At 41.6% G+C, this 23,243-nt stretch overlaps 2 protein-coding genes across 11 annotated transcripts; both read right to left on the bottom strand.

Annotated features, from left to right (window-relative positions):
• LOC121777662 (putative disease resistance protein RGA3) lies at positions 1-21,731 on the bottom strand. 8 transcript variants are annotated; one of them, XM_042174989.1, is made up of 7 exons: positions 9,127-9,267; positions 5,407-8,737; positions 1,116-2,384; positions 928-1,037; positions 604-749; positions 470-527; positions 1-243 (listed from the first exon to the last, which is right to left on the bottom strand). In XM_042174989.1, exon 2 carries the CDS (start codon positions 8,717-8,719, stop codon positions 5,420-5,422), a length of 3,300 nt encoding a protein of 1,099 aa, XP_042030923.1. In that variant the 5' UTR covers positions 8,720-8,737; positions 9,127-9,267; the 3' UTR covers positions 1-243; positions 470-527; positions 604-749; positions 928-1,037; positions 1,116-2,384; positions 5,407-5,419. The 8 variants fall into 8 exon arrangements, 7 of the variants coding, with proteins under 7 accessions (XP_042030923.1, XP_042030921.1, XP_042030924.1 ...); XM_042174987.1 differs by having other exon boundaries at positions 470-749; XM_042174990.1 differs by lacking the exon at positions 470-527.
• On the bottom strand, positions 11,250-21,305 carry LOC121777664 (putative disease resistance protein RGA1). 3 transcript variants are annotated; one of them, XM_042174994.1, is made up of 2 exons: positions 18,212-21,305; positions 11,250-11,549 (listed from the first exon to the last, which is right to left on the bottom strand). In XM_042174994.1, the coding sequence occupies exon 1, from the start codon at positions 21,285-21,287 to the stop codon at positions 18,225-18,227; it is 3,063 nt and encodes a 1,020-aa protein (XP_042030928.1). In that variant the 5' UTR covers positions 21,288-21,305; the 3' UTR covers positions 11,250-11,549; positions 18,212-18,224. The 3 variants fall into 3 exon arrangements, with proteins under 3 accessions (XP_042030928.1, XP_042030930.1, XP_042030929.1); XM_042174996.1 differs by lacking the exon at positions 11,250-11,549 and adding an exon at positions 17,437-17,936; XM_042174995.1 differs by lacking the exon at positions 11,250-11,549 and adding an exon at positions 17,437-17,878.
• Positions 21,732-23,243: the final 1,512 nt, after the last annotated feature.

Here is a 23,243-nt window from a genome sequence, read left to right as displayed (position 1 = left end):
TAATGAATAACGAAGATGAATTAGAGTTTGTCCATAAAATTCGTCTAGATTCATGTGGGATTGGAACAACATAAAAACCAACCAATAATACAAAGCCATTGAGATCATGGAGTGTTTGATGCGAAGACCATCATGGCACGTTATGGAGTTGGTACTACGTAAAAGTAGTCTATGGAGAAATCCTACGACTTCAATCTTCTTTTCTGACTCTGTCCGAACCCTGTTCTTAGCTTCAATCTCAACCTATATGGTATGAAATATATCCAAATGAATCAGACAAAACACTCTGAAATGCACGGATTCTATTTGATTCACATCACTTCCTAGTTTCTTGAAACCTTAACTTTTATTCAATACCAAAATCTGACATAAAAAATAATTAGTATATATGATTTGCAAAACCTAAAATGGAAAGGAAATAAAAAACGTAAATACTCTGATGACCAAAATTCATTATGCATCAACACACCTCCAACGGAATCCTATGTTTGATTTCTTTGCCTGTTTCACAAGTCCTATGGGAATATCTGTTGGCAATTGAAACTAAAAATATAACATATAACTTGGCAATTGAAACTAAAATATAATATATAATTGTCTCACATCGGTGTCAAGAGAAAACTGAAACTAGTATATAAGTCTCATGGGCCCCTCCTCCTATCACCAATTGGTTTTAGGATGTAACCCATGGATTTCTATCAATATCAAGTTATTCCGAGGCCGTGACTTTTTAAGCTCGTCGGCTGGAACTGCATCAATAAGAGGTATAAGATGGTTAATGAAGGAGAGGAATTTAAAGCACTACAATTACATATGTAAAACCTTGGATTTTCTGTTCCTAAACGGATATAGAATATAGAAAACAGAGAGGGAACCATTGCTTCTGTATATTCTGTTCCTAAACGGATATGAAAAAATGATACTTACTTGCAACAACATTTAAACGGGTTGGTCATCAACCTTGATTTTCAGATGGGGATGGTGGCTGCGACAATTTGGTAGTTTTGGAAATACATGCAAAACCAACCGCAGGCGATCTATAAAAAACAGAGAGCAGACCATAGCTTCAATAAATTCTTTTCTGAAACGGAATATGAAAAGAATATGATACTTACTTGCAACAACATTTAAACGGGTTGGCCATCAACCCTGATTTCCAGATGGCGATGGTGGTTGCGCCACTCCGAATCAATACGTAGTTCTGGGCAATCATTAACATCGAGTTCCTTCAAGGCATCCATAGAGGGCAGACGCTTCAACTTGTTGCAATTCCGTAGAAATAATATCTTAGAGATGAGAGATTCCCCAACCATTGGGGCAATTCTTCTACTCCTATATCCTCTAACCTTAACCACAAAAGAGCAGTGAGATTTTGAATGGATTGGGGCAGCCACTCCCTATTTTCCACCCCCTTCAACTTTAAGCCAGTAAGTGAGAGTGTTGTGCGATAGTAGCAGTGACATATGCTTGGCAAAGCACCAGATTTTTCACGAAAGAAGTAAACATTTCACTACATCAGAGATCGGATTGAGAAGAAGGAGGTTGGGGTGTTAAAAGTTGGGACGGAGGATAATGCACACTCGAAGCTCAAAACGTGTTACTTTAATTGTAGAATCTAATTAGGACATTCAACTATTAAATATTAGAATAACTCATTTTTATCAAATACTAATCACTTAAAAAAATGCGCTGTTGCCAGGGATCGAACCCGGGTCATCCGCATGACAGGCAGGAATACTAAGCAGTGTGACGCACAGGGGTTATACGTCATTAGGGTAAGACGCATAACCCTTATGCGTCGTTGAACGACGCATAACCCTTGTGCGTCATTAACCAAAGACGCATAAGGGTTGTGCGTTTCATTAATAACGACGCATAACCCTTGTGCGTCACTCCCCCATTCGAAATAAATCTAATCTTCTTCATTAAAATGGAATTCAATTAACATACTTTACCAAAAAAAGAATTTTTCCACGATTCTCTATATTTTCAAAGTTTTATGAAAGAAAACAATGAAGAAAAAGGTGTAAATATCATCATGCACTTTACTCCTCCAATGTAGTCATGTTTTCGATTCCTCAGCCTATTATGCAAATATCAAGTCATTCCGAGAGGAATTTAAAGTACTACAATTGCATATTAATTTGATAGTAAGTACTCCAATGGATCCATAAATCAAAGTAAAAAAATATTCAACCATAAATTTATGAAAGAAAACAATGAAGAAAAGGGTGCACAACACAAACCAGCAGAGCTGGGTAACATTAACATTTAGAAGATTTCAGACCTCAATTCCTTAGCACGTTGGTAACCGGGACACCGAAGAAGACGATGACGACGACCCCATCTGTCTTACTGAAGTCATGAGTTCGCACAAACTGTACCTTTAACAACAAAAATCATATATCTTCAATATTTCTCAATTGATTTATATATGATTAATGACTGGATAGGTTTATATTAAAATTTTCAAATTTAGTAGTTTTGGAAATAAATGTAAAACCGCAGGCAATATATAGTAAAAAATAGAGAGAGATCCATTGCTTGGGTATGAAAAAATGATACTTACTTGCAACAACATTCAAACGGGGTAATTCTTTTCTTGTTCTAGACTACAATTATCATTCCATAAGTGTACTAGACTTTTTTTTGTTCCGGCTTTGGGAGCTCCTTTTAATGAAACGCATCACGGTGATGCGTCTTACACAAAGACGTATGACGCTCACGCGTCTTCCAATTTTTTCGATTTTTTTAACGACGCATGACGATAATGCGTCTTAGGTGAAGACGCATCTCCTTCATGCGTCGCTAGTTTTTTATTAATTTTATTAGACGACGCATAAGTGTCATGCGTCGCATGAGGCTCATGCGTCTCTAATTCGCATAAAGCATACGTGGGGAGGCAGAAAGGGCAGACGCGACGCGAGAGAGATAGCAGACGCGAGAGAGAACGATACCAGACCCGATTTCGGCGATTTCTTGGCGATTTTCCGTCATATTCCGGTAAGTTTCCTTCAATCTTTCAACATTTCTCCCTTATTTGAAGTTTATTTGCATATTTTGTGTAGGTTTCTCTCAATTTTGTAAATTAGGGTTTATAAGAAATTGTTAAAATTTGATCGATGTTTTGTTAGTTGTAATGGATTTTATTGGTGAAATTCATTCTATTGTATAGTTTTTGATATGTTTGAGATGCATGGTGTTGCGATTTTGGTTGTTATTGGAGAAGAGAGTAGGGGTTGAAATGTATCTTATAATTTAACCTTCTAATTTAGTAGTTATATGTAAATTAGCCCTTATAAAGCATGAATTGTGATGAATTGAAGTTTCTAGTATATAATTTTCAATGGATTAGTAGTGAATCATTTGGTTTATAATGTTTTGTTGTTTTGATGATGAATTTGAATGTATATGTTATGTGTATTGTAAATGTGAGTTTGTAATTGTTGTTTTGTAAATATGATATTAGATTAGATGGAGACTTCAAGTTCAAGCGGGCAATTATTATATGGACTCGAAGACCCGTCCGTGCTATATCTGCAGAAAAAGCACTTTTCAAATAAACTATTGAAAGATGGCACAACACAAGTTTTCAAAGTTAGCCGGACGGAAAGTAAGACTTGGGATGTCGACATTCATGAGAATGTGAGGTATTGGCTTGACGCCTTTGGTTTCAAAGGCGTGATGGATTGTGGGAAGTCGATGAAGGTCGATAATGAGCTGATCACAACTTTGATTGAGCGTTGGAGGTTGGAGACGCACACTTTCCATCTACCGATCGGAGAGGCGACGGTGACCTTGGAAGATGTGCAAGCCATTTGGGGCTTGAGAGCGGACGGTCGTGTTTTCACAGGGCGTGACCATCATGTCGGATATCCTGATTGGCCTAGCAAGTGCCGAGATTTGTTGGGATGGATACAAAGCATGGCGGTTTGTTGATGATCGCTCTGATCAACCAGACGAGGATACCTTTGGGTAATGACCTACCTACATACGTATACATCCAAAGGGCACGAATCCATGCCCTAATTTTGTTAGGAGGTCTCATTCTACCAGACACCACGGGGTGTAAGGTTCTCTTTATGTGGTTGAATGCATTCGAGGATCCAGACGAGGTGCAGACTATTAGTTGGGGGAGTGCAGCTTTGTCCTACCTGTATCATTATCTGTGCGAGGCTTCCATGGATAAGAGGAAAGAGTTGGGAGGGCTTAAGATGCTTCTGCAGCTATGGGCGTGGGAAAGAATGTCCACATTGAGGCCGTCGTTTATAGGAGCACTCATGCATGAGCCATATACGCCATGCGGCACCAGGTATATATTTAAATATTTATTTGTTTATGCATCTTGGATTATATTTTTACATCAATTTTATTTACAGGTGGAAAGGAACAACGCACATAGGAAATGCTCCTAGATACTCAGTTGAGCATTACCGTGATCAAATATCCCTGATTAGGTCAGACCAGGTGAATATTATTTTAATGTTGACTTAATTTATGAATTTATTATGAAGTTAATTTGATGTTTGCATTGCTGGTTTGTAATTTCTGTGGACGCCATATGCGCATTGCACACTGCCTGACTACTGCAGTGATGTGAATGGATGTTCCTTGTGCGACACGTACTTCGTGTGTTGGGCCTATGTCGAGGCACATGAGGCTAGAGGTACCCACGATTTCGGAACCGGCGGTTACGGTTCGGAACCGCCGGTTCTGATTTTGGAAATTGTCGAACCGGAACCGAACCGCGTGGGTGTTTTGCGGTTACGGTTCCGGTTCCAAAACCGTCGGTTTCAATTTCGGTTCCGAACCGGTGGTTTTTCACGGTTCCAAACCGTCGGATTTTTGCGGTTCCAGCTTGGTTTCACGGTTTTCCGGCAGTTTCGGTTCAAAAAATTTTGAACCTGAACCGAACCACGGTTCAAAAATCGACGTTTTCGGTTCGGGTAAATTCTCTTTTAATCGCCGGTTCGGTAAACCTTGGGCAGATCTACATGAGGCTGGACGAGTGCGGCGACAGTTTAATCGGTACCAGGATATTCCTCGACTTGTGTACATATATCCATTAAAAATTACCAAATCAAAGAAAAATATTCACTTGAACAAATAGAACTTATGATTCTCTATATTAGCAAAGTTTCATAAAAGAAAACAATGAAGAAGTGCAGAAAGAAAACAATTTACAGGAAAGTCTTTGTAAACGTGAAATTCAAACAAACTGTACCTATAACAACAAAATCATATGCTACTATTAATATATTTTAATTAATTTATGTATGATTGGATGGTTCTATTTTGAAAATACATGCAAAACCAACCGCAGGAGATCTATAAAAAACAGAGAGCAGACCATAGCTTCAATAAATTCTTTTCTGAAACGGAATATGAAAAGAATATGATACTTACTTGCAACAAACATTCAAACCTTGATGATTTTGAGATGCGGATGGTGGTTGCGCCACTCCGAATCAATATGTAGTTCTGGGCAATCATTAATGATGAGGTGCTTCAATGCATCCATAGAGGGCAGACGCTTCAACTTGTTGCAATTCTGTAGATGTAACTCTGTCAGAGATGAGAGGTTGCCCAACCATTGGGCCAATTCTTCTACTCCTATATTCCCCAACTCTAAGCTCCAAAGAAGAGTGAGATTTTGAATGGATTGGGGCAGCCACTCCCAATTTTCCACCCCCTTCAATTGTAAGCGAGTAAGTGAGTTGCAGCATCTCTGCAACATTCCTTCCACAGTCTCTGCAATGCCAACACTATCCTCTCTTGACCACTCCACACTCACATCTATATATAATACTTTCAAGCTGCTAAGATCCCAACTCTCAACACTACCAGTACTAGCAGCCATCAATTTAGGAACACCTACGATTTTTAATATACTGAGACGAGTAGATGATTTAGCGAGGCAGTCAATTAGCCTTGGTAGATTCTTTAGCCTCCTTAATCCTCTCAATTCAAGACACGAAATTGTAGGGGCCCACCACTCTAGCATTTGACACGGCAATTCCATCAGCTCTCCGCAGTCTACAATGTTCAGCCAATGGAAGATCCCCTGTGATTGTCTTGCTCCGCAACTTGGATTCCCAATCGACTTCAGATTCTCACAATTCCAAATTGATAAATACTCCAGAGAATTGAGGGTGTCAACGCCATCTGGTAATTCCCTCAACAAAGGACATCCTGATAATCTCAAATATTTGAGATCCTGATTCTTAAAGAATAACCATTCTGCCACACATTCCAATCTATCTAACTTTTCTAATCGGAGTGACGTTAAATGATTGAATGAAGTATTTATATACCTCACCTTATTCAATCCTTTCAACCAAAGAGTCTTGAGATTAGGCAAGTGCTCCAGCTTTGGAATTTCCTCAATTTCTGAGCACCCAAAGAGTGTTATTTCAATCAAGTTGTCTTGTGGTACCCAAGATCCGTGAGGCCCATCACGTACTTCCATCTTCTCTGCCCATGTTGGAAGTCTTTTGCCTTTGAATCCTGAAATCATCAACTTCTTCAGATTTGCATGAGGTTGGAGGCCTTCCAACACACTCTCATCATTTGTTCCATCTTCTCTACCATCACTCCACGTATACGCCAAATCAAATAAGTTTGGTTTCTGAAATATATCTGCTTTCAGAGCCTCTTCCTTATCACGCACCTCCTCCAGATTACGAATTACTAGTTTTCCTTTGAGATTCTTCAAACTTCCAAGCTCTTCAATTTGGTAGCCCTTCTCTTTGCCTACTGTGAAGTAAGGTAGTGTTTGGAGACTAGTTAATCTCCCAATCTCTGCTGGCAACTTTGTATTAGAATCGATATGAAGATGCCTTAAGTTAAACATGTACTTCAACGTACTTGGCAGTTTCTCTAACTCCCAGTGTGCTCTTAATGTTTGCAAGTGATGGAGTTTACCAACCCATTTCGGCAAGTTTACAATTTCTGTCCAATAAATATTCAGATTTCTCAAATGTACCAACTCCCTAATTGAATTGGGCAACTCTTTATAATCACCAGAAAGAGTCAGATTATGCAGACATTCAAAGTTTGAGAATATAGTACCGGGAATTCCACCTTTCAAGAATAATGTACGCATATGCTTGGCCACATCTTTTGGAATAGGACTTGATTCTTCTTCAAAAAACTTGTATCGAGCTACAATACTGCCATCTGCATTATTGGATATGACAGAAGATGCAAGATCATGCACAAGATCATGCATCACACAACTTTCCACATTTCCATAATCATCTTTCGTTGCAACTTGCAACAAAGAGTTCTGTAGAAGCACATTAAAAAACATGTTGCCCACGAACTCCATATAATCTCTTCGGCTTGGTTGAAGAAACTCTTCTCCCATCCATAGTTCAATCAACTCCTCCTTCTTGATTTTCCGACCTTTGGGGAAAATCGAACAAAACGTGAAACACTTCTTGAGCGATGGTGAAGAGAGGTGATCATAGCTCAATTTCAATATTTTTGAGATATTTTCACCTCCTTTAGCATCTGAAAACCAATTTTCACTGATGAAGTGCCACTCTTCTTCAGACTTACGGCGAAGCACTCCCCCAACTACATTGGCAGCTAAGGGCATACCCTGACATCTTTTGGCAATCTTTCTTCCAATCATCTCAAATCGCGATGGAACTTCACCATTTTCATCAAAAGTTTTGACTTTGATTATGGACCAGCAATCTTCATCTGATAAGCCTTTCAAATGATGAAGATGAAATGGATTAACAATAGAAGCAACTTTTTCACTTCTGGTGGTGATGATAATGCCATTTCCGTTGGTAGAAGTAACTCCAAGTATGGAGTTAATAAAGTCTTCCCATTTCGAAACATCATCATTCCATACATCATCAAGAACAAGGAGAAAATTTTTACCCTTGAGAGCTTCTTGAAGCTTTTCTAGGATATCATCTCTGCTCTCAACTCCATCACTGGCCTTTTTAGTCTCCTTATAAAGTATTTTGTTGAAAAGACTAATTGCATCAAAAGTTTGAGAAACATGAACCCAAATTAGTGATCCGAATCGAGCCTTTACACTTTCATGATTAAAGACATTCCTAGTCAAGGTAGTCTTCCCCATACCTCCCATTCCCACAAGAGCAACAATGGAGAACCTCCGTTTCTCTTCCCGTGGGTGGGTGTTGGTAAGCATGTGAACTAGTTTAGGCACATCATCATCTCTTCCAATAAAGACTGGATCAAGACTGAACGAATCTGTCTCAGTGGAAGTATGAGCAACAACAGCAGCAGGTGCATTCACAACCATGCTTTGAATGCCAAGATCTGTTGCTCTTTTCTTTATAGACTCAAAATTAGCATTGATTTGTTTGATTTTGTGAGCCATATTACGCCGACGTGAAATGCCATTAAAGGATGAGAAGGGTGATAGTAGTAGCTTATACTTGGATGATGATTTCATCTTGTTTACTTTTTTGTGGAGAAGATGATAGCTGACTTCGTCCAAGACATTGTCAGCATCGAAAGCCACGGCTTCAAGCTCCCTCAACCAGATCTTGACAGCATCTTGTGTGATGGATTTCTTCTCAGCATCATTCAAGTAGGCTTGAATCGTCTCCAAAGTCCTCTGCAGCTGTTGGGCATCTTCTTCGAAACCTCGAAATAGAGAGTACTCATCTTTAAAAACGTTGATCAGGTTTTGGATAAGAACTTCGATGGCCGCTGAAGACACCCCTTCCATGGCTTTACAAAGAGATATCTATAAAATGATTGTAAGAATGTTTGTAAACTTGTGGATTATATACAAACACTACTCTCTAGTCTATTCTACATTATGACACCAATTTTCCTTCACAATCATGTTTGGGCTCACATATAAACAACTAAGGATTCATGATGGTTAAAATCTAACGCTTGTATGGATTTATACTCAAAATTCTTCAAATTTCATTTTTCTTAAAGTATTCTGTTAATTAATTTGTGAGCTTGGCGCAATTCTTGATAAGCAATAATCATAAGCAATTTGGGTTGATATGAAATCTATACGCTAAGTATGAAATTAGAGAAAACACACAACACATAAATAAGATAGGGCAATCCATCAACAGAAAATGGAAAATGGAAAATGGAAAATGAAATACTACTTACTTGCTGCAGAATTCAATCGTATGGTAATGAAATTGCTCTCTCAATCTCTCTGATTAATTTCAAATGTTGAGAATTAGAGTTTGGGGTAGCAAAACAAGATTATCTTAGCAGGGCATCAATTATTGAAAAGCTAAAGCTAGTGGCTAATTTAAAATTATATTATTGACCTTAAAATTAGTCATTATTTAATTTATAATTTGTAGACTCTTGTTCGACGAGGGCCCACAGTTCTAACAACTACTGTCTACTAGTAGCGGTCATTTTTTTTGTAGAAAAATAGTTGTCCTATAGTATTAATTAATTGAAGAAATAAAGGAGACTTTAATAGGCAAGATCCTCTTTTCCAACTTCTACGTAATAATCCACCATCAACTATCCTAATCATGAGTGTTAATTAATACTCCATCCATCCGTCCAATGATTTTTATATTAATTATTTCATTAAAACAATTGAAAATTATATAATTAAAAAGTGATGTTGGAGTTTTGTAGCATAGGAAGTTTTAATAAATTAAAACCAAGGAGTTTTATATACTTCATGTCCTAACCAAGATACCTATATTATTTTTATTTGTACTAAAGAAGGTGATTTATTTCTTACTATATTTACTTTATTTCATTTTGTTCCCTTTTCTTTTAAAAAATAAAAGTATATAAAATTCCTTGTCATCCAAAAAATGTCATTTTACCTGCAAAGAAGAATATATGAGAGTATTAGTTATAGTCCACGGTACAAACTACAACTTGAAAGCATTATGGTACAAAAAAAAACAGGAAGAATATATGGGAGTATTTAGTTGCTATTGAACCACGAATAATAAATTAACCGGTGTTTGCATCTACTAATTAAACTAGTTTATAGTTGTTCATAATATGGTCACATAGATGCATCCTATTAAAAAAACAAAACACTATTATATCAGAGGAGTTGCATTTATTGAAAAGCTAAAGCTAATGGCTAATTAAAAATTAACGACTTGTGGTTAAACTTTTTTATCAATTTTTCACGGGATTAATTTAGGGTTTAATTATAAATTTCTTAAATTCATGCACCCTTGTTGCAGGCTTAATCTTAACCTTTAACTTTTTGGGCTTTTTTCATTTTAGGTTGGGCCTCGATTAAACTTAGAGATGAAGCAAAATAAAGGTGACTTGAGGCTCCACTGCATGTAAGGTTACTTAACTTCCATTTGGACTCAACCTTCCTTTTCTTTGGGCCTTATTTTTCTGGGCCTCGATTAAACCTCCTCATGTTTTCTACTGACTGAAGGAAATTAGATTGGAGGTGTATATATTAAAAAAATAAGTGATCCGAACACTTTGTGTGTCAATCACATAGACAAAGAAAAAAATGATGGAAAAGTATACTTCTACAATTTTGACTGGCTTGACACATTATGAGGCAACGTGTTAAGACCATTAAATTTTACTCGATATATAGAGACAATAATTTGAAGGAATCAATAAAAATATTTAAGAGAACGAGAGAGAAAGGGCATGAATCGATAAGTGATGGCAAAAAACTGACTATTAAGACTACCGGCAAAAACTGGCTAGTAAGAATTTTTTTATTCCATTATGTCTAAACTTCATTCCTTGTCTACTAAAAGTTTTATCCTAAGAATTTGAGTGAATCAGTAAGTGATGGCAAAAAAATGGTTATTAAAACTGCCACGAAAAAATAAAAACTGTAGGAACTTGAACTTCAAAATGCAACTTATATTACAACTGCAAATAATACTATGATAACAACACATTATTATATATATATATAGATATATGATTGTGATCAATACCAAACCACTCTTAAACCTTAAACGCCGAACAACATCATTATATGATAACATGGAGTTCATTATAATGAACTAATAACAAACTTATAATGAACTTCAGATTTCTAAACTATGCATAATGATGTTATTGTTTTTAAATCTCAGAATTTCCTATAATGAACTACAAATAAAGTTGTAATGAACCATGCGTTATTATATAATGATGTGTTTGGCGTTTAGTGTTTTAAACTAGTCTGATATATAATACAACCCGATATAGGATTTTAAAATTAGTGAGGAGAAACAAAGGAAAATAACTCCAATTGGAGCTTAACTCGAAGGCACACATGGTACACGTCACAAAAAGCAAGCCTTTAAAGTGGATATTAGTATGTGAATACAGAAGCTGCCAACATTTACCAAAAATAAACAGATGACCGAGACAGAATTCAGCCCTCGTCTGTTGATATAAACATTTGGATAATATGTTCATATTAGACTCAAAATATCGCATCCTTTCTCCGCTTGATCAAACTCTGAAACCAGCATCACAATCACCTTTCCAATCAGACATTATTACATCACGAATTGCTTCTCAACCCAAAACAAAGCCTTTGTAGCCACTCCTTTCAGAATCAAAGTGCTAAACACCTAATTGTCCGAGCAAACATATCGTTATCAAAACCAGAAAACAGAGATATATAGATGATGAATCGGAATCTATTATTCGAGTTTCATAGCGTGAAAGAAAGCACAAGAGGATGGACGATTTAGCACAGCCAAAGCTACTTTTCATGTTTTTAGTATGTGTTAAGGATCTCGATCCTCAACGTCGAAGTATCAACACAATCAAGAAACACGCGTCGGAATTGTCGAGCGCCCAAGAACCTTGGGTCGGCGATTCTTCCCACGAAGGGCGGCTGAGCGCGAGATCGTTCTCGTCGGCAGCCTTAGGAGAGGTTTCTTGTTTGATAAGCTATTGAGCCAAAGTTAATATTATTCCCCCCTTTTTGCTATTACATTGGCTCTATTTATAACTAAACCCTAGGGTTGGTTCGACCTAATCCTAATACGTTCGGGAAAGAACCAACTAAGAAAACCCGAACGGGGCTTATAATTCGCCCGACTCAATTGCCACAAAAATAATAATAATATTCCTAAAAGAGATAAAAAAAGACGTAAATAAAGAAACCTACTACTAATCGATCGCGGACACGCGATCCTAATCCCCTAGCCTTTGCGGTGGTCTAATTCGGTTCCTCGGCCTCAATGACCTCGTCGTTGCTGCGTTGCTCGTGTTCGGCTGTTCGGCTTTGCTCGTGCTCGGCTGTTCGGTCGTAGCCTCTCGTTCCATCTGCTCCGAGCTCGTGCTCGGCTGTTCGGCTTCTCGCTCTCCTTGCTCCGGGGTTTCACGGTGGTTACTGATGGGGATGCTCGTATCAACTCCCCCCTCCTTAACAACATCCTTGTCCTCAAGGCTGAGGTTTGGAAAATGCCTGCGAATGTCGTCCAAAGGTTCCCACGATGGAGAGTCTGTACCATCCGACCATCGCACAAGTACATGTTCCCGCGCCTTTCCCTCGTGCCACATAATCTGGCGGTCGATCAAGGCCACCGGATAAACGACCGGACGCCCCCCAACAAAATCCGAAGGCAAGGGAACGTGCGTCATCGACCCCTCCCCCGCCACAAATTCTCGCAGCAGGCTGACATGGAAGACATCATGGACTCGGCTCCCCTCCGGCAGACGTAGTCGGTAAGCAACAGGGCCCACTCGCTGCACCACCTCAAACGGCCCGTAATATCGCCGGGCAAGCTTGGCCGATAGTGGCTTGGCCACCGAAAATTGGCGATAAGGTTGTAATTTTAGCCACACCATGTCTCATTCTTCGAACTCCACGTGACGTCTGTGTTTATTTGCGGAATCCCGCATCCTCTGCTGGGCTCGTGCCAGATTATCGCGTAACTCTCGAATCAACGACCCCCGTTGACGTATCAACTCTGCAACTTTCGGGGGTGTAGCAGCCGAAGGTGGGGCTGCGACCAGTAGAGGCGGATCGCGACCATAAAGAGCCCGGAATGGCGACGTCCCAAGGGCGGCATGGTGGAAGCAATTAAGGGACAACTCCGCCCACGGCAACAAATTACACCACTTAGAGGGCCGATCAGCTGCGAATGCGCGCAGATATTGCTCCAAGCCCCTGTTCCGGACCTCCGTCTGCCCATCGGACTGCGGATGGTATGCCGTGGAAAAATGAAGTTTGGTGCCGCTTAGGCGGAGCATTTCTTCCCAAGTAGCATTTAGGAACACCGAATCCCGATCTGAGACTAACGTCTTCGGAAACCCATGATGCCGGACCACCGTGTTGATGAATAAATGCGCTACTCGTAAGGCATCAAACTTGGTAGGCAATGGGGCAAAATGTGCATACTTGGAGAGACGGTCCACCACCACCATAATCACGGTGTAGCCACGAGAGGGAGGAAGGCCCGTAATGAAGTCCATGGACACATCCTCCCAAACCTGCGACGGAATCGGCAGCGGCTGCAATAATCTCGCCGGTTTTTGAGTGGAGTACTTCGTCGATTGGCACACCGCGCACGATTCGACAAACTTCTTCACATCCTTACGCATGTTCGGCCAATAAAATCCCGCCGCCAGTAGACGAAACGTACGCTCATGCCCCGGGTGGCCTGCAAGCGGCGTGCAGTGGTGTTCCGTCAAGAGGACTCGTTTGAACTTAGAGTCGGGGCTGAGCAATATTCGGCGCTTGAAATAAACAAGGCCGTCGCCGAAGCACAAATGTGGCGGGGCTGTGCCAGCTGCAATCTGGTCGACGAGCGCGCGCAAGTCAGGCAACTGTCCCGTCTCCTCTCGCAGGGAATCCAGCAGCTGGGGTATCGGGTGCGCGATGGTGGCGAACAAACTCGCGTCGGCTGCTGGCAATAGGGTGTCGGCCTCGGCCAACGTCGATCCCGGCACCCCTGGAATGTCCCCCTCGGCACTAACTGCACTAACGTCCCGTCGAGACAGAGCATCCGCGGCCTTATTCGTGACTCCCTTCTTATATTCGATGGTAAAACGATACCCCATCAGCTTTCGCAAATATAGTTGTTGATCCGGAGTCTGGACAACCTGTTGTAAGAGATCCTTCAAACTCTTTTGGTCGGTTCGAATGATGAAGTCCCGTCCAAGGAGATACTGACGCCATTTTTGTACTGCCTCCACTATGGCGTACAGTTCTTTATGATAAGTAGAAGCAACACGACGTCGAGGGCCCAACTTCTTACTAAAATAGGCAATCGGGTGTTTATCTTGGATGAGTACCGCCCCGATGCCAAGGTCGGAGGCGTCGGTTTCGATGCAGAACTGTTTGTCAAAGTCTGGCAGGCTCACTACGGGTGCCGTGGTCATGGCCTGCTTGAGGGCCTCGAACGCTGCCTCCGCCGGCGGGGACCACACGAAAGCTTCTTTTTTAAGGAGATCCGTGAGCGGGGACGCGATCATAGCGTAGTTCGCGACAAATCGCCGATAATAACCAGTTAGGCCCAAGAATCCACGTAGTTGTTTAACTGTCTTAGGCGCCGGCCATGCGGTCATCGCTATGATTTTAGCCGGGTCAGCTTTCAACACTCCGTCCGAGACCAAGTGACCCAAATATTCGACTGTCGTGCCGCAGAAAGAGCATTTGGACATCTTGACATAAAATTGATGTTTCTGTAGCAACCTCAACACCTCCGTCAAATGCGAACAGTGCTCCTCGAGCGTGGGGCTGTAAACGAGAATATCGTCGAAGAAGACGATAACACACTTTCTGAGCAAGGACTGAAACACACCATTCATGGCCGCTTGAAACGTAGATGGTGCATTGGTAAGGCCAAACGGCATGACCAGAAACTCGAAGTGGCCGTCATGTGTCCGGAACGCGGTCTTAAAAACATCCGAGTCATGCATGCGGATCTGATGGTAGCCCGAACGCAGGTCGAGCTTAGTGAAAAATTTAGCCTTCCCCAGTTCATCAAATAATTCATCTGCTGTGGGGATAGGGAAGTGATCCGGTATCGTGGCTAAATTCAGCGCCCGATAATCAATGCAAAATCGGAAGGTCCCATCCTTCTTCCGGATTAGGAGGACCGGGGACGAAAAAGGGCTATGGCTTCGCTGAATTATGCCTTGTTCAAGCATTTCCCGCACTTGTCGCTCAATCTCATTCTTCTGAAAGTACGGATAGCGGTACGGCCGTACATTTACTGGTTTTGAATCTGGGAGCAGGTGGATGCGGTGATCGAACTCACGGCGTGGCGGCATTCCCGTCGGCATCGAGAAGACCTGGCGGAACCGCACCAAAACACCCCGGACGTCCGGCGGGGTGTCGAGGGGAAAATCCTCATCGGCCTGCCCTGCTGCGGTAGCCACCTCCGTCTCTACTTCAATAATCTCATAGAACTCGTGGCTCGGGGAATGAGTCGCGAGCGTCGCCAAAGACTGCAAGGATAGGAGGCGCGGTGATGGTTGTACCCCGTGCAATGTCACCCGGACCCCGTTTCTACTAAACTCCAAGGTCTTCCCCACAAAATCAGCCGAAATCTTGCCCAGCGACTCCAGCCAGTCCATTCCTAGAACGATATCGGGGCCGTGGATCTCCAAGATATGGAGGTCAATGAGAAAGTCAAACCCCTGAACCGAAAGCTTCGTACGTCGAGCAATATGAGAGCACACTATCGAGGCGCCATTGCCCACATATACGCGGAACGGTCTAATAGGTGTTAGGGCCAACTGTAATTCCTTCGCGACTCGAGGGTGAAGGAAATCGTGAGTGCTGCCGGTATCAATAAGTATACTTACTGTCGTCTTCCCGATTGTTCCCACCACATTAAACGGGCGGGATTTAGGACCCCCTGCCAAGGTTTGAAGATGCGACAAATCCGCCGCAATAACTGTATCTCCCTCGGCCTCGGCGTCCGATTCCTCGTCCTCCTCGCCCACATAAGATAGCATCTTTTGGGTGCAGACGTGGCCAGGTATCCACTTTTCCGGACAATGATAACATAGGCCTTTCCGAGAGCGCTCTGCTTTCTCCGCGTTGGACACACGGATAGGTCGGAAGCTCGTTCTGGCGGGCTCTTTGGGGGACGCCCCTGGTAGGTTGGGGGTCACAGCTTGAGCGGCCGGTGTGAACCGAGAGTCTCGACCGGGCCATTTACCCCGGTTCAGTGGCTGCTGGCGTGCTTCGTGCGACGCAGCCAGCCGCAAGGCCAAAGCCATAGCCTCGGCAAGTGATCTTGGCTGATGCAACTCGACTTTTTCCTGAATAGGTTCCTTCAGGCCAGTAATAAAAATCGGAATCAGGGCTTCCTCGGAGAGGCCCTTGACCCTGTTGAGGTAACGTTCAAACGCATCATGATATTCCGCTACGGATCCCGTCTGTACTAATTTGGATAACGGTCCAATACTGTTGCGAAAACTTTGCGGATCAAACCGGTGGCGTACGTCCTCCAAGAATTCTCGCCACGTCACCACCGGATTGTTATCACGGTAATTAAAAACCCACTCGGCTGCCGGCGGTTGAAATAGCATAACCACGTAGTGAAGGCGTTCAGAATCTGGCATCTGCAAGTGGTCGAAATAATACTCCACGCGTGAAATCCAATTTGCCGCATCAGACCCGTCAAAACGTGGCGCCTTCATGGTGAGGTCCTTGGGTCTATCGTTCCTTGGAGTTGGGTGAGCCATGCGATTAATGGGTGCATCCCAGGTAGTAGGCTGGCGATACCCTTGCCAACCCCGATCGACATCCCCCCCGAAGCGATCTCGCGGTCTGTCCCAACTCGTGCGCTGCCTAGGATCAGTCCGATCGCGGTAGGCGGCAGGATTATAGTCGTACTGCCCCCCACGGTCGTCGTGCCTAAATCCCGCGCGTAGCGCGCCTCGGCGATGACGGATATCCCCACCACGGCCTCGCCCGCCATGGATGAAAGTCCGGGAGACACCCTCATCTGCCATCCACTCATCACGCGGGGAACGAGTCCCCTCAAATTCATAATCGTCCAACACGTAGGCCTCATCCGGCTCGGCGGCACGCGGCGCTTCCAAATTGTCTACACGTTTGGCCGTCGCCTTCAGGCTGAACTCCAATTGGTCAAAACGGGCCATGATTTTCTCCAGACCATTGGAGGGAAGAACGCCCATCTCCGGCACGTCCTGTTGCGGCTGTCGCGGCTGGCTATCGGCGCGACGATTGACCGTTGACGCCCGCCGCGATGGGTCGCCGATCACTATTTGTGCGTTGCCTCCGGTGAGGAGGCCCGCGGGTGGAACTAGGTTATCCGAGCCGTCCATGGAGAGTACACAATGAAAGACACCAGTTGTTAAGGATCTCGATCCTCAACGTCGAAGTATCAACACAATCAAGAAACACGCGTCGGAATTGTCGAGCGCCCAAGAACCTTGGGTCGGCGATTCTTCCCACGAAGGGCGGCTGAGCGCGAGATCGTTCTCGTCGGCAGCCTTAGGAGAGGTTTCTTGTTTGATAAGCTATTGAGCCAAAGTTAATATTATTCCCCCCTTTTTGCTATTACATTGGCTCTATTTATAACTAAACCCTAGGGTTGGTTCGACCTAATCCTAATACGTTCGGGAAAGAACCAACTAAGAAAACCCGAACGGGGCTTATAATTCGCCCGACTCAATTGCCACAAAAATAATAATAATATTCCTAAAAGAGATAAAAAAAGACGTAAATAAAGAAACCTACTACTAATCGATCGCGGACACGCGATCCTAATCCCCTAGCCTTTGCGGTGGTCTAATTCGGTTCCTCGGCCTCAATGACCTCGTCGTTGCTGCGTTGCTCGTGTTCGGCTGTTCGGCTTTGCTCGTGCTCGGCTGTTCGGTCGTAGCCTCTCGTTCCATCTGCTCCGAGCTCGTGCTCGGCTGTTCGGCTTCTCGCTCTCCTTGCTCCGGGGTTTCACGGTGGTTACTGATGGGGATGCTCGTATCAGTATGGCTCATTTATGATTCTCATATACGAGTATTAACTAGCAAAGTTTCATAAAAGAAAACAATGAAGAAGTGCACAGCACAAAGAAAACAATTTGCAGAAATATCTGTGAAATTCAAACAAACTGTAGCTATAACAACAAAATCATATACTACTATTAATATATATCAATTAATTTATGTATGATTGGATGGTTCTATTTTGAAATTACATGCAAAACCAACCGCAGGCGATCTATAAAAAACAGAGAGCAGACCATAGCTTCAATAAATTCTTTTCTGAAACGGAATATGTAAAGAATATGATACTTACTTGCAACAAACATTCAAACCTTGATGATTTTGAGATGTGGATGGTGGTTGCGCCACTCCGAATCAATATGTAGTTCTGGGCAATCATTAACAACGAGTTCCTTCAATGCATCCATAGAGGGCAGACGCTTCAACTTGCTGCAATTCCGTAGATGTAACTCTGTTAGAGATGAGAGGTTGCCCAACCATTGGGGCAATTCTTCTACTCCTATCTTCTCCAAACTTAATACAGAAACAGAGGTGAGATTTTGAATGGATTGGGGCAGCCACTCCCAATTTTCCACCCCCTTCAAATTTAACTCTGTGAGTGAGTTGCAGCATCTCTGCAACATTCCTTCCACAGTCTCTGCAATGCCAACACTATCCTCTCTTGACCATTCCACACTCACATCTATCTCTAATGCTCTCAAGCTGCTAAGATCCCAACTCTCAACACTACCAATACTAGCAGCCATCAATTTAGGAACACCTAAAATCCTCAAATATGAGAGACGAGTAGATGACTTAGCGAGGCAGTCAATTAGCATTGGTAGATTCTTTAGCTTCCCTAATCCTTCCAATAAGAGAAGCTCAATTGTAGGGCCCCACCACTCTAGCATTTCACACGGCAATTCCATCAGCTCTCCACACCCTCTAATAATCAGCCAACAAAGTGATTGTCGTGTTCCACCACTTGGATTCCCTATCGACTTCAGATTCTCACAATCCCTAATATCCAACACCACCAGTGAATTGAGGGTGTCAACGCCATCTGCTAATTCCCTCAACAAAGGACATCCTGATAATGTCAAAACTTTGATATCCTGATTCTTAAAGAATAACCATTCTGGCACACATTCCAATGCCTCTAGCTCTTTTAATCGGAGTGACGTTAAATGATTGAATGAAGTATTTATATACCTCACCTTCTTCAATCCTTCCAAATAAAGAGACTTGAGATTAGGCAAGTGCTCCAGCTTTGGAAATTCCTCAATTTCTGAGCACCCAAAGAGTTTTATTTCAATCAAGTTATCCAGTGGTACCAAAGATCCTTGAGGCCCATCACGTACTGCCATCTTCTCAGCCCATGTTGGAAGTCTTTTGCCTTTGAATCCTGAAATCTTCAACTTCTTCAGATTTGCATTAGGTTCGAGGCCTTCCAACACACTCTCATCATTTCTTTCATCTTCTCTACCATCACTCCATTCAAACACCAAATCAAATAAGTTTGGTTTCTGAAATATATCTGCTTTCAGAGCCTCTTCCTTATCAAGCACCATCTCCAGATCTTGAATCTCTAGAGATCCTTGAAGATTCTTCAAATTTCCGAGCTCTTCAATTTGGAAGCCCTTCTCTTTTCCTACTCTGAAATAAGGTAATGTTTGGAGACTAGTTAATCTCCCAATCTCCGCTGGCAACTTTGTATTAGAACTGATATGAAGATGCCTTAAGTTAAACATATACTTCAATGTACTTGGCAGATTCTCTAACCCCCGGCGTGCTCTTAATGTTTGCAAGTGATGGAGTTTACCAATCCATTTCGGCAAGTTTACAATTTCTGTATCATAAATATTCAGATTTCTCAAATGTACCAACTCCCTAATTGAATTGGGAAACTCTTTATAATCACCAGAAAGAGTAAGATTATGCAAACATTCAAAGCCTGAGAACTTAGTACAAGAAGTTCCACCTTCCAAGAATAATGTACGCAAATGCTTGGCCACATTTTCTGGTATAGGACTTGATTCTTTTTTCAGAAACATGTACCGAGCAGGGGTACTGTCATCTGCATTATTGGATAAGACAGACAATGCAACATCATGCACAAGATCATGCATCACACACTTTGAAACACTTTCATAACCATCTTTCTCAGCAACTTGTAGCAAAGAGTTTTGTAGAAGCACATTAAAATACGTGTTACCCACAGACTCCATGTCATCTCTTCGGGTAGGTTGAAGAAACCCTTCTGCCATCCACAGTTCAATCAACTCTTCCTTAACGATTTCCAAACCTTTGGGGAAAACCGAACAAAACGTGAAGCACTTCTTGAGCGATGGTGAAGAGAGGTGATCATAGCTCAATTTCAATATTTTCGAGATATTTTCGCCTCCTTCATCATCCGAAAGCCAATTTTCATTGATGAAGTGCCACTCTTCTTCGGACTTGCCGCGAAGCACTCCCCCGACTACATTGGCAGCTAGGGGCAAACCTTTGCATCTTTTTGCAATCTTTCTTCCAATCATCTCGAATCCTGATGGGACTTCACCATTTTTATCAAAATGTTTGGCTTTGATTATAGACCAACAATATTCATCTGATAAGCCATTCAAATGATGAAGATGAAATGGGTTAACAATGGAAGCAACTTTTGCACTCCTAGTGGTGACGATAATGCCATTTCCGTTAGTAGAAGTAACTCCCAGTACGGAGTTTATAAAGTCTTCCCATTTCGAAACATCATCATTCCATACATCATCAAGAACAAGGAGATAAGTTTTACCCTTGAGAGCTTCTTGAAGCTTTTCTAAGATATCATCTCTGCTCTCAACTCTAACCTTGAAAGCTTCTTGAAGCTTTTCCAGAATATCATCTTTGTTCTCAACTCCATCACTAGCCTTTTTAGTCACCTTATAAAGTATTTTGTTGAAAAGACTAATTGCATCAAAAGTTTGAGAAACATGAACCCAAATTAGTGATCCAAATCGAGCCTTTACCCTTTCATGATTAAAAACTTTTCTAGTCAACGTAGTTTTCCCCACACCCCCCATTCCCACAAGAGCAAGGGTTGAGAACACCCGTTTCTCTTCCACTAGGTGGGTCTGAGTGAGCATGTGAACTAGTTTAGGCACATCATCATCTCTTCCAGTAAAGATTGGATCAAGACTGAACGAATCCGTCTCAAAGGGAGTATGAGCAACAGCAGCAGGTGCATTCACAATCATGCTTTGAATGCCAAGATCTGTTGCCCTTTTGTTCATACACTCAAAAGTAGCATTGATTTGTTTGATTATGAGAGCCATATCACGCCGACGTGAAATTCCTTTAAAGGATGAGAAGCATGATAGTACCTTATCTTTGGCTTGGGGTGTCTTCATTTTCTTCACTTTTTTGTGGAGAAGATGATAGCTGACTTCGTCCAAGACATTGTCAGCATCGAAAGCCACGGCTTCAAGCTCCCTCAACCAGATCTTGACAGCATCTTGTGTGATGGATTTCTTCTCAGCATCATTCAAGTAGGCTTGAATCATCCCCAAAGTCCTCTGCAGCTGCAGTGCATCTTCATCGAGACCTCGTAGCAGAGAGTACTCATCCTTGAAAAGGTTGATCAGGTTTTGGACAAGAACTTCAATGGCTGCTGAAGACACTCCTTCCATGGTTTAGCAGAGATAGATTTAGAGAGAGAAAATGGTTGCAAGTTTATCGTTGAAGATGAAGAATGTGTGTATACTTGTGGATGGTATGCTAATAATGTTCTCACTCCTGCATTATGATCCTCAGTCCTCACTCATCAAGTTACAGTCATTCCCACCACTTATTCCTTTCTCTCCAAAGCATAAAGCAAAGTGATATAAAGTTATAAAAGCAAAAGGGAAACAAGTCATGTGTGATTTCTTTCTTGACAAAATCAATACAATCTTCGTTCACAAAATTTGCACTGTTTTGTATTGGAGTTCCTTTTTTCTCCTTCAAAAATTTGTAGATTTGGGTTCCTTTTTTCTTTGGGCTTGATTTTTGTTTGGGCCTCAATTAAACTTACTATCTTAAATGTAAATAAAATTAGAAGTATAAATATGAATCAAAATTAAGTTGTCCGAATACATTATTACGTGGTCTGCAAAATTATATATGAGAGGACGCAAACAAGAATACGAGGAAGTACATGAGGTGGCCACAAGGGAAATTCGTATGAAGGTGCGTAATGGAGTTCGTACAAGACTCTCGTATGTTGCACCCTCGGGTATGATTTCCTCCCTATGTGTATGCGTGATTCTCGTATTTTGCACGCTCGGGTATGAAACAGAAGAAAAATTCTCAATATAGAGATGAAAATGGAGAAAAGATATTCCTCATTCAACAAAACTCCAAACTTACAAAGAAGGGAAAGCTATCTATTTATAGTTCTATGCAACACACTATATACATGTGCACGAGTGCATGCTAATACATGGGCTTGATCCTACATAATCAAAACCCTTATAACTAACTCTAACGGTCAACTTATTTGCCAGTCACTACTACGTGTTTCTCTTTATTCTTCACGTTGATCTTCGCTTCTATCTCTTTTTCATTCTTCAATATTAAGTTCGGTATACGCATGGAACTTTCCTTCTCGTCACTCTTTTTTGGCTATGAGCATTTTCTTTTCAATTAAAAAATCTTTTGAAAATATGAAATTGGTCAGTCAATTTCGACATTTTCACTATTTAGTTGTCATTGTCTGTTTGTCACTTAGTTGGTGGAATCGTTTGTCTTTTGATTTATTGATCAGATAGATTTTCATAACTGGACACAATGCTTCTTGTCCACACTTTGTATTTAGCAGCAATCAGTTGTATAATAATGAAATCTATGTTACTTTTCCTATATTCGAGTTCAATCTCATTCAACATTCATAATTAACGTATGAAACGACTTTACACTATAAATTTGTTTGAAATGAATATCAATATTTTTATATACTACTCAATTTTATAGTAATTAATTTCTCATGTTTTTCTCTATTCTTAGCTGAAAAATATTGCGAGGCAAGCGATAAGAAGGTTGGGCATTTTAAAAATCAACATTATTCTTTATTTTTGTATTTATTTGCGGGTAACTCGTATCTTAGGATAAAAAGTACTCCCTCCATCCCATAGTAGATGTCATACGTTCTTTTTTAGTTTGTCCACAAAAGATGTCACATTTCCTCTTCTGAAAAAATTTCCTTCTCACATTAATTATATAATTATATTTTCTCTCACCGCTTAACACACAAAATAACATCTCTTAAAATCGCGTGTCATCTTCCAAGTGTGACATCTACTATGGGAAAGAGGGAGTACTACTTAATT

This window comes from Salvia splendens, chromosome 18, assembly GCF_004379255.2.
Source record: "Salvia splendens isolate huo1 chromosome 18, SspV2, whole genome shotgun sequence".
NCBI lineage: Eukaryota > Viridiplantae > Streptophyta > Magnoliopsida > Lamiales > Lamiaceae > Salvia > Salvia splendens.
Note: the sequence above shows the minus strand (reverse complement) of the source record. Positions and strands in the feature narration are given on the sequence as shown.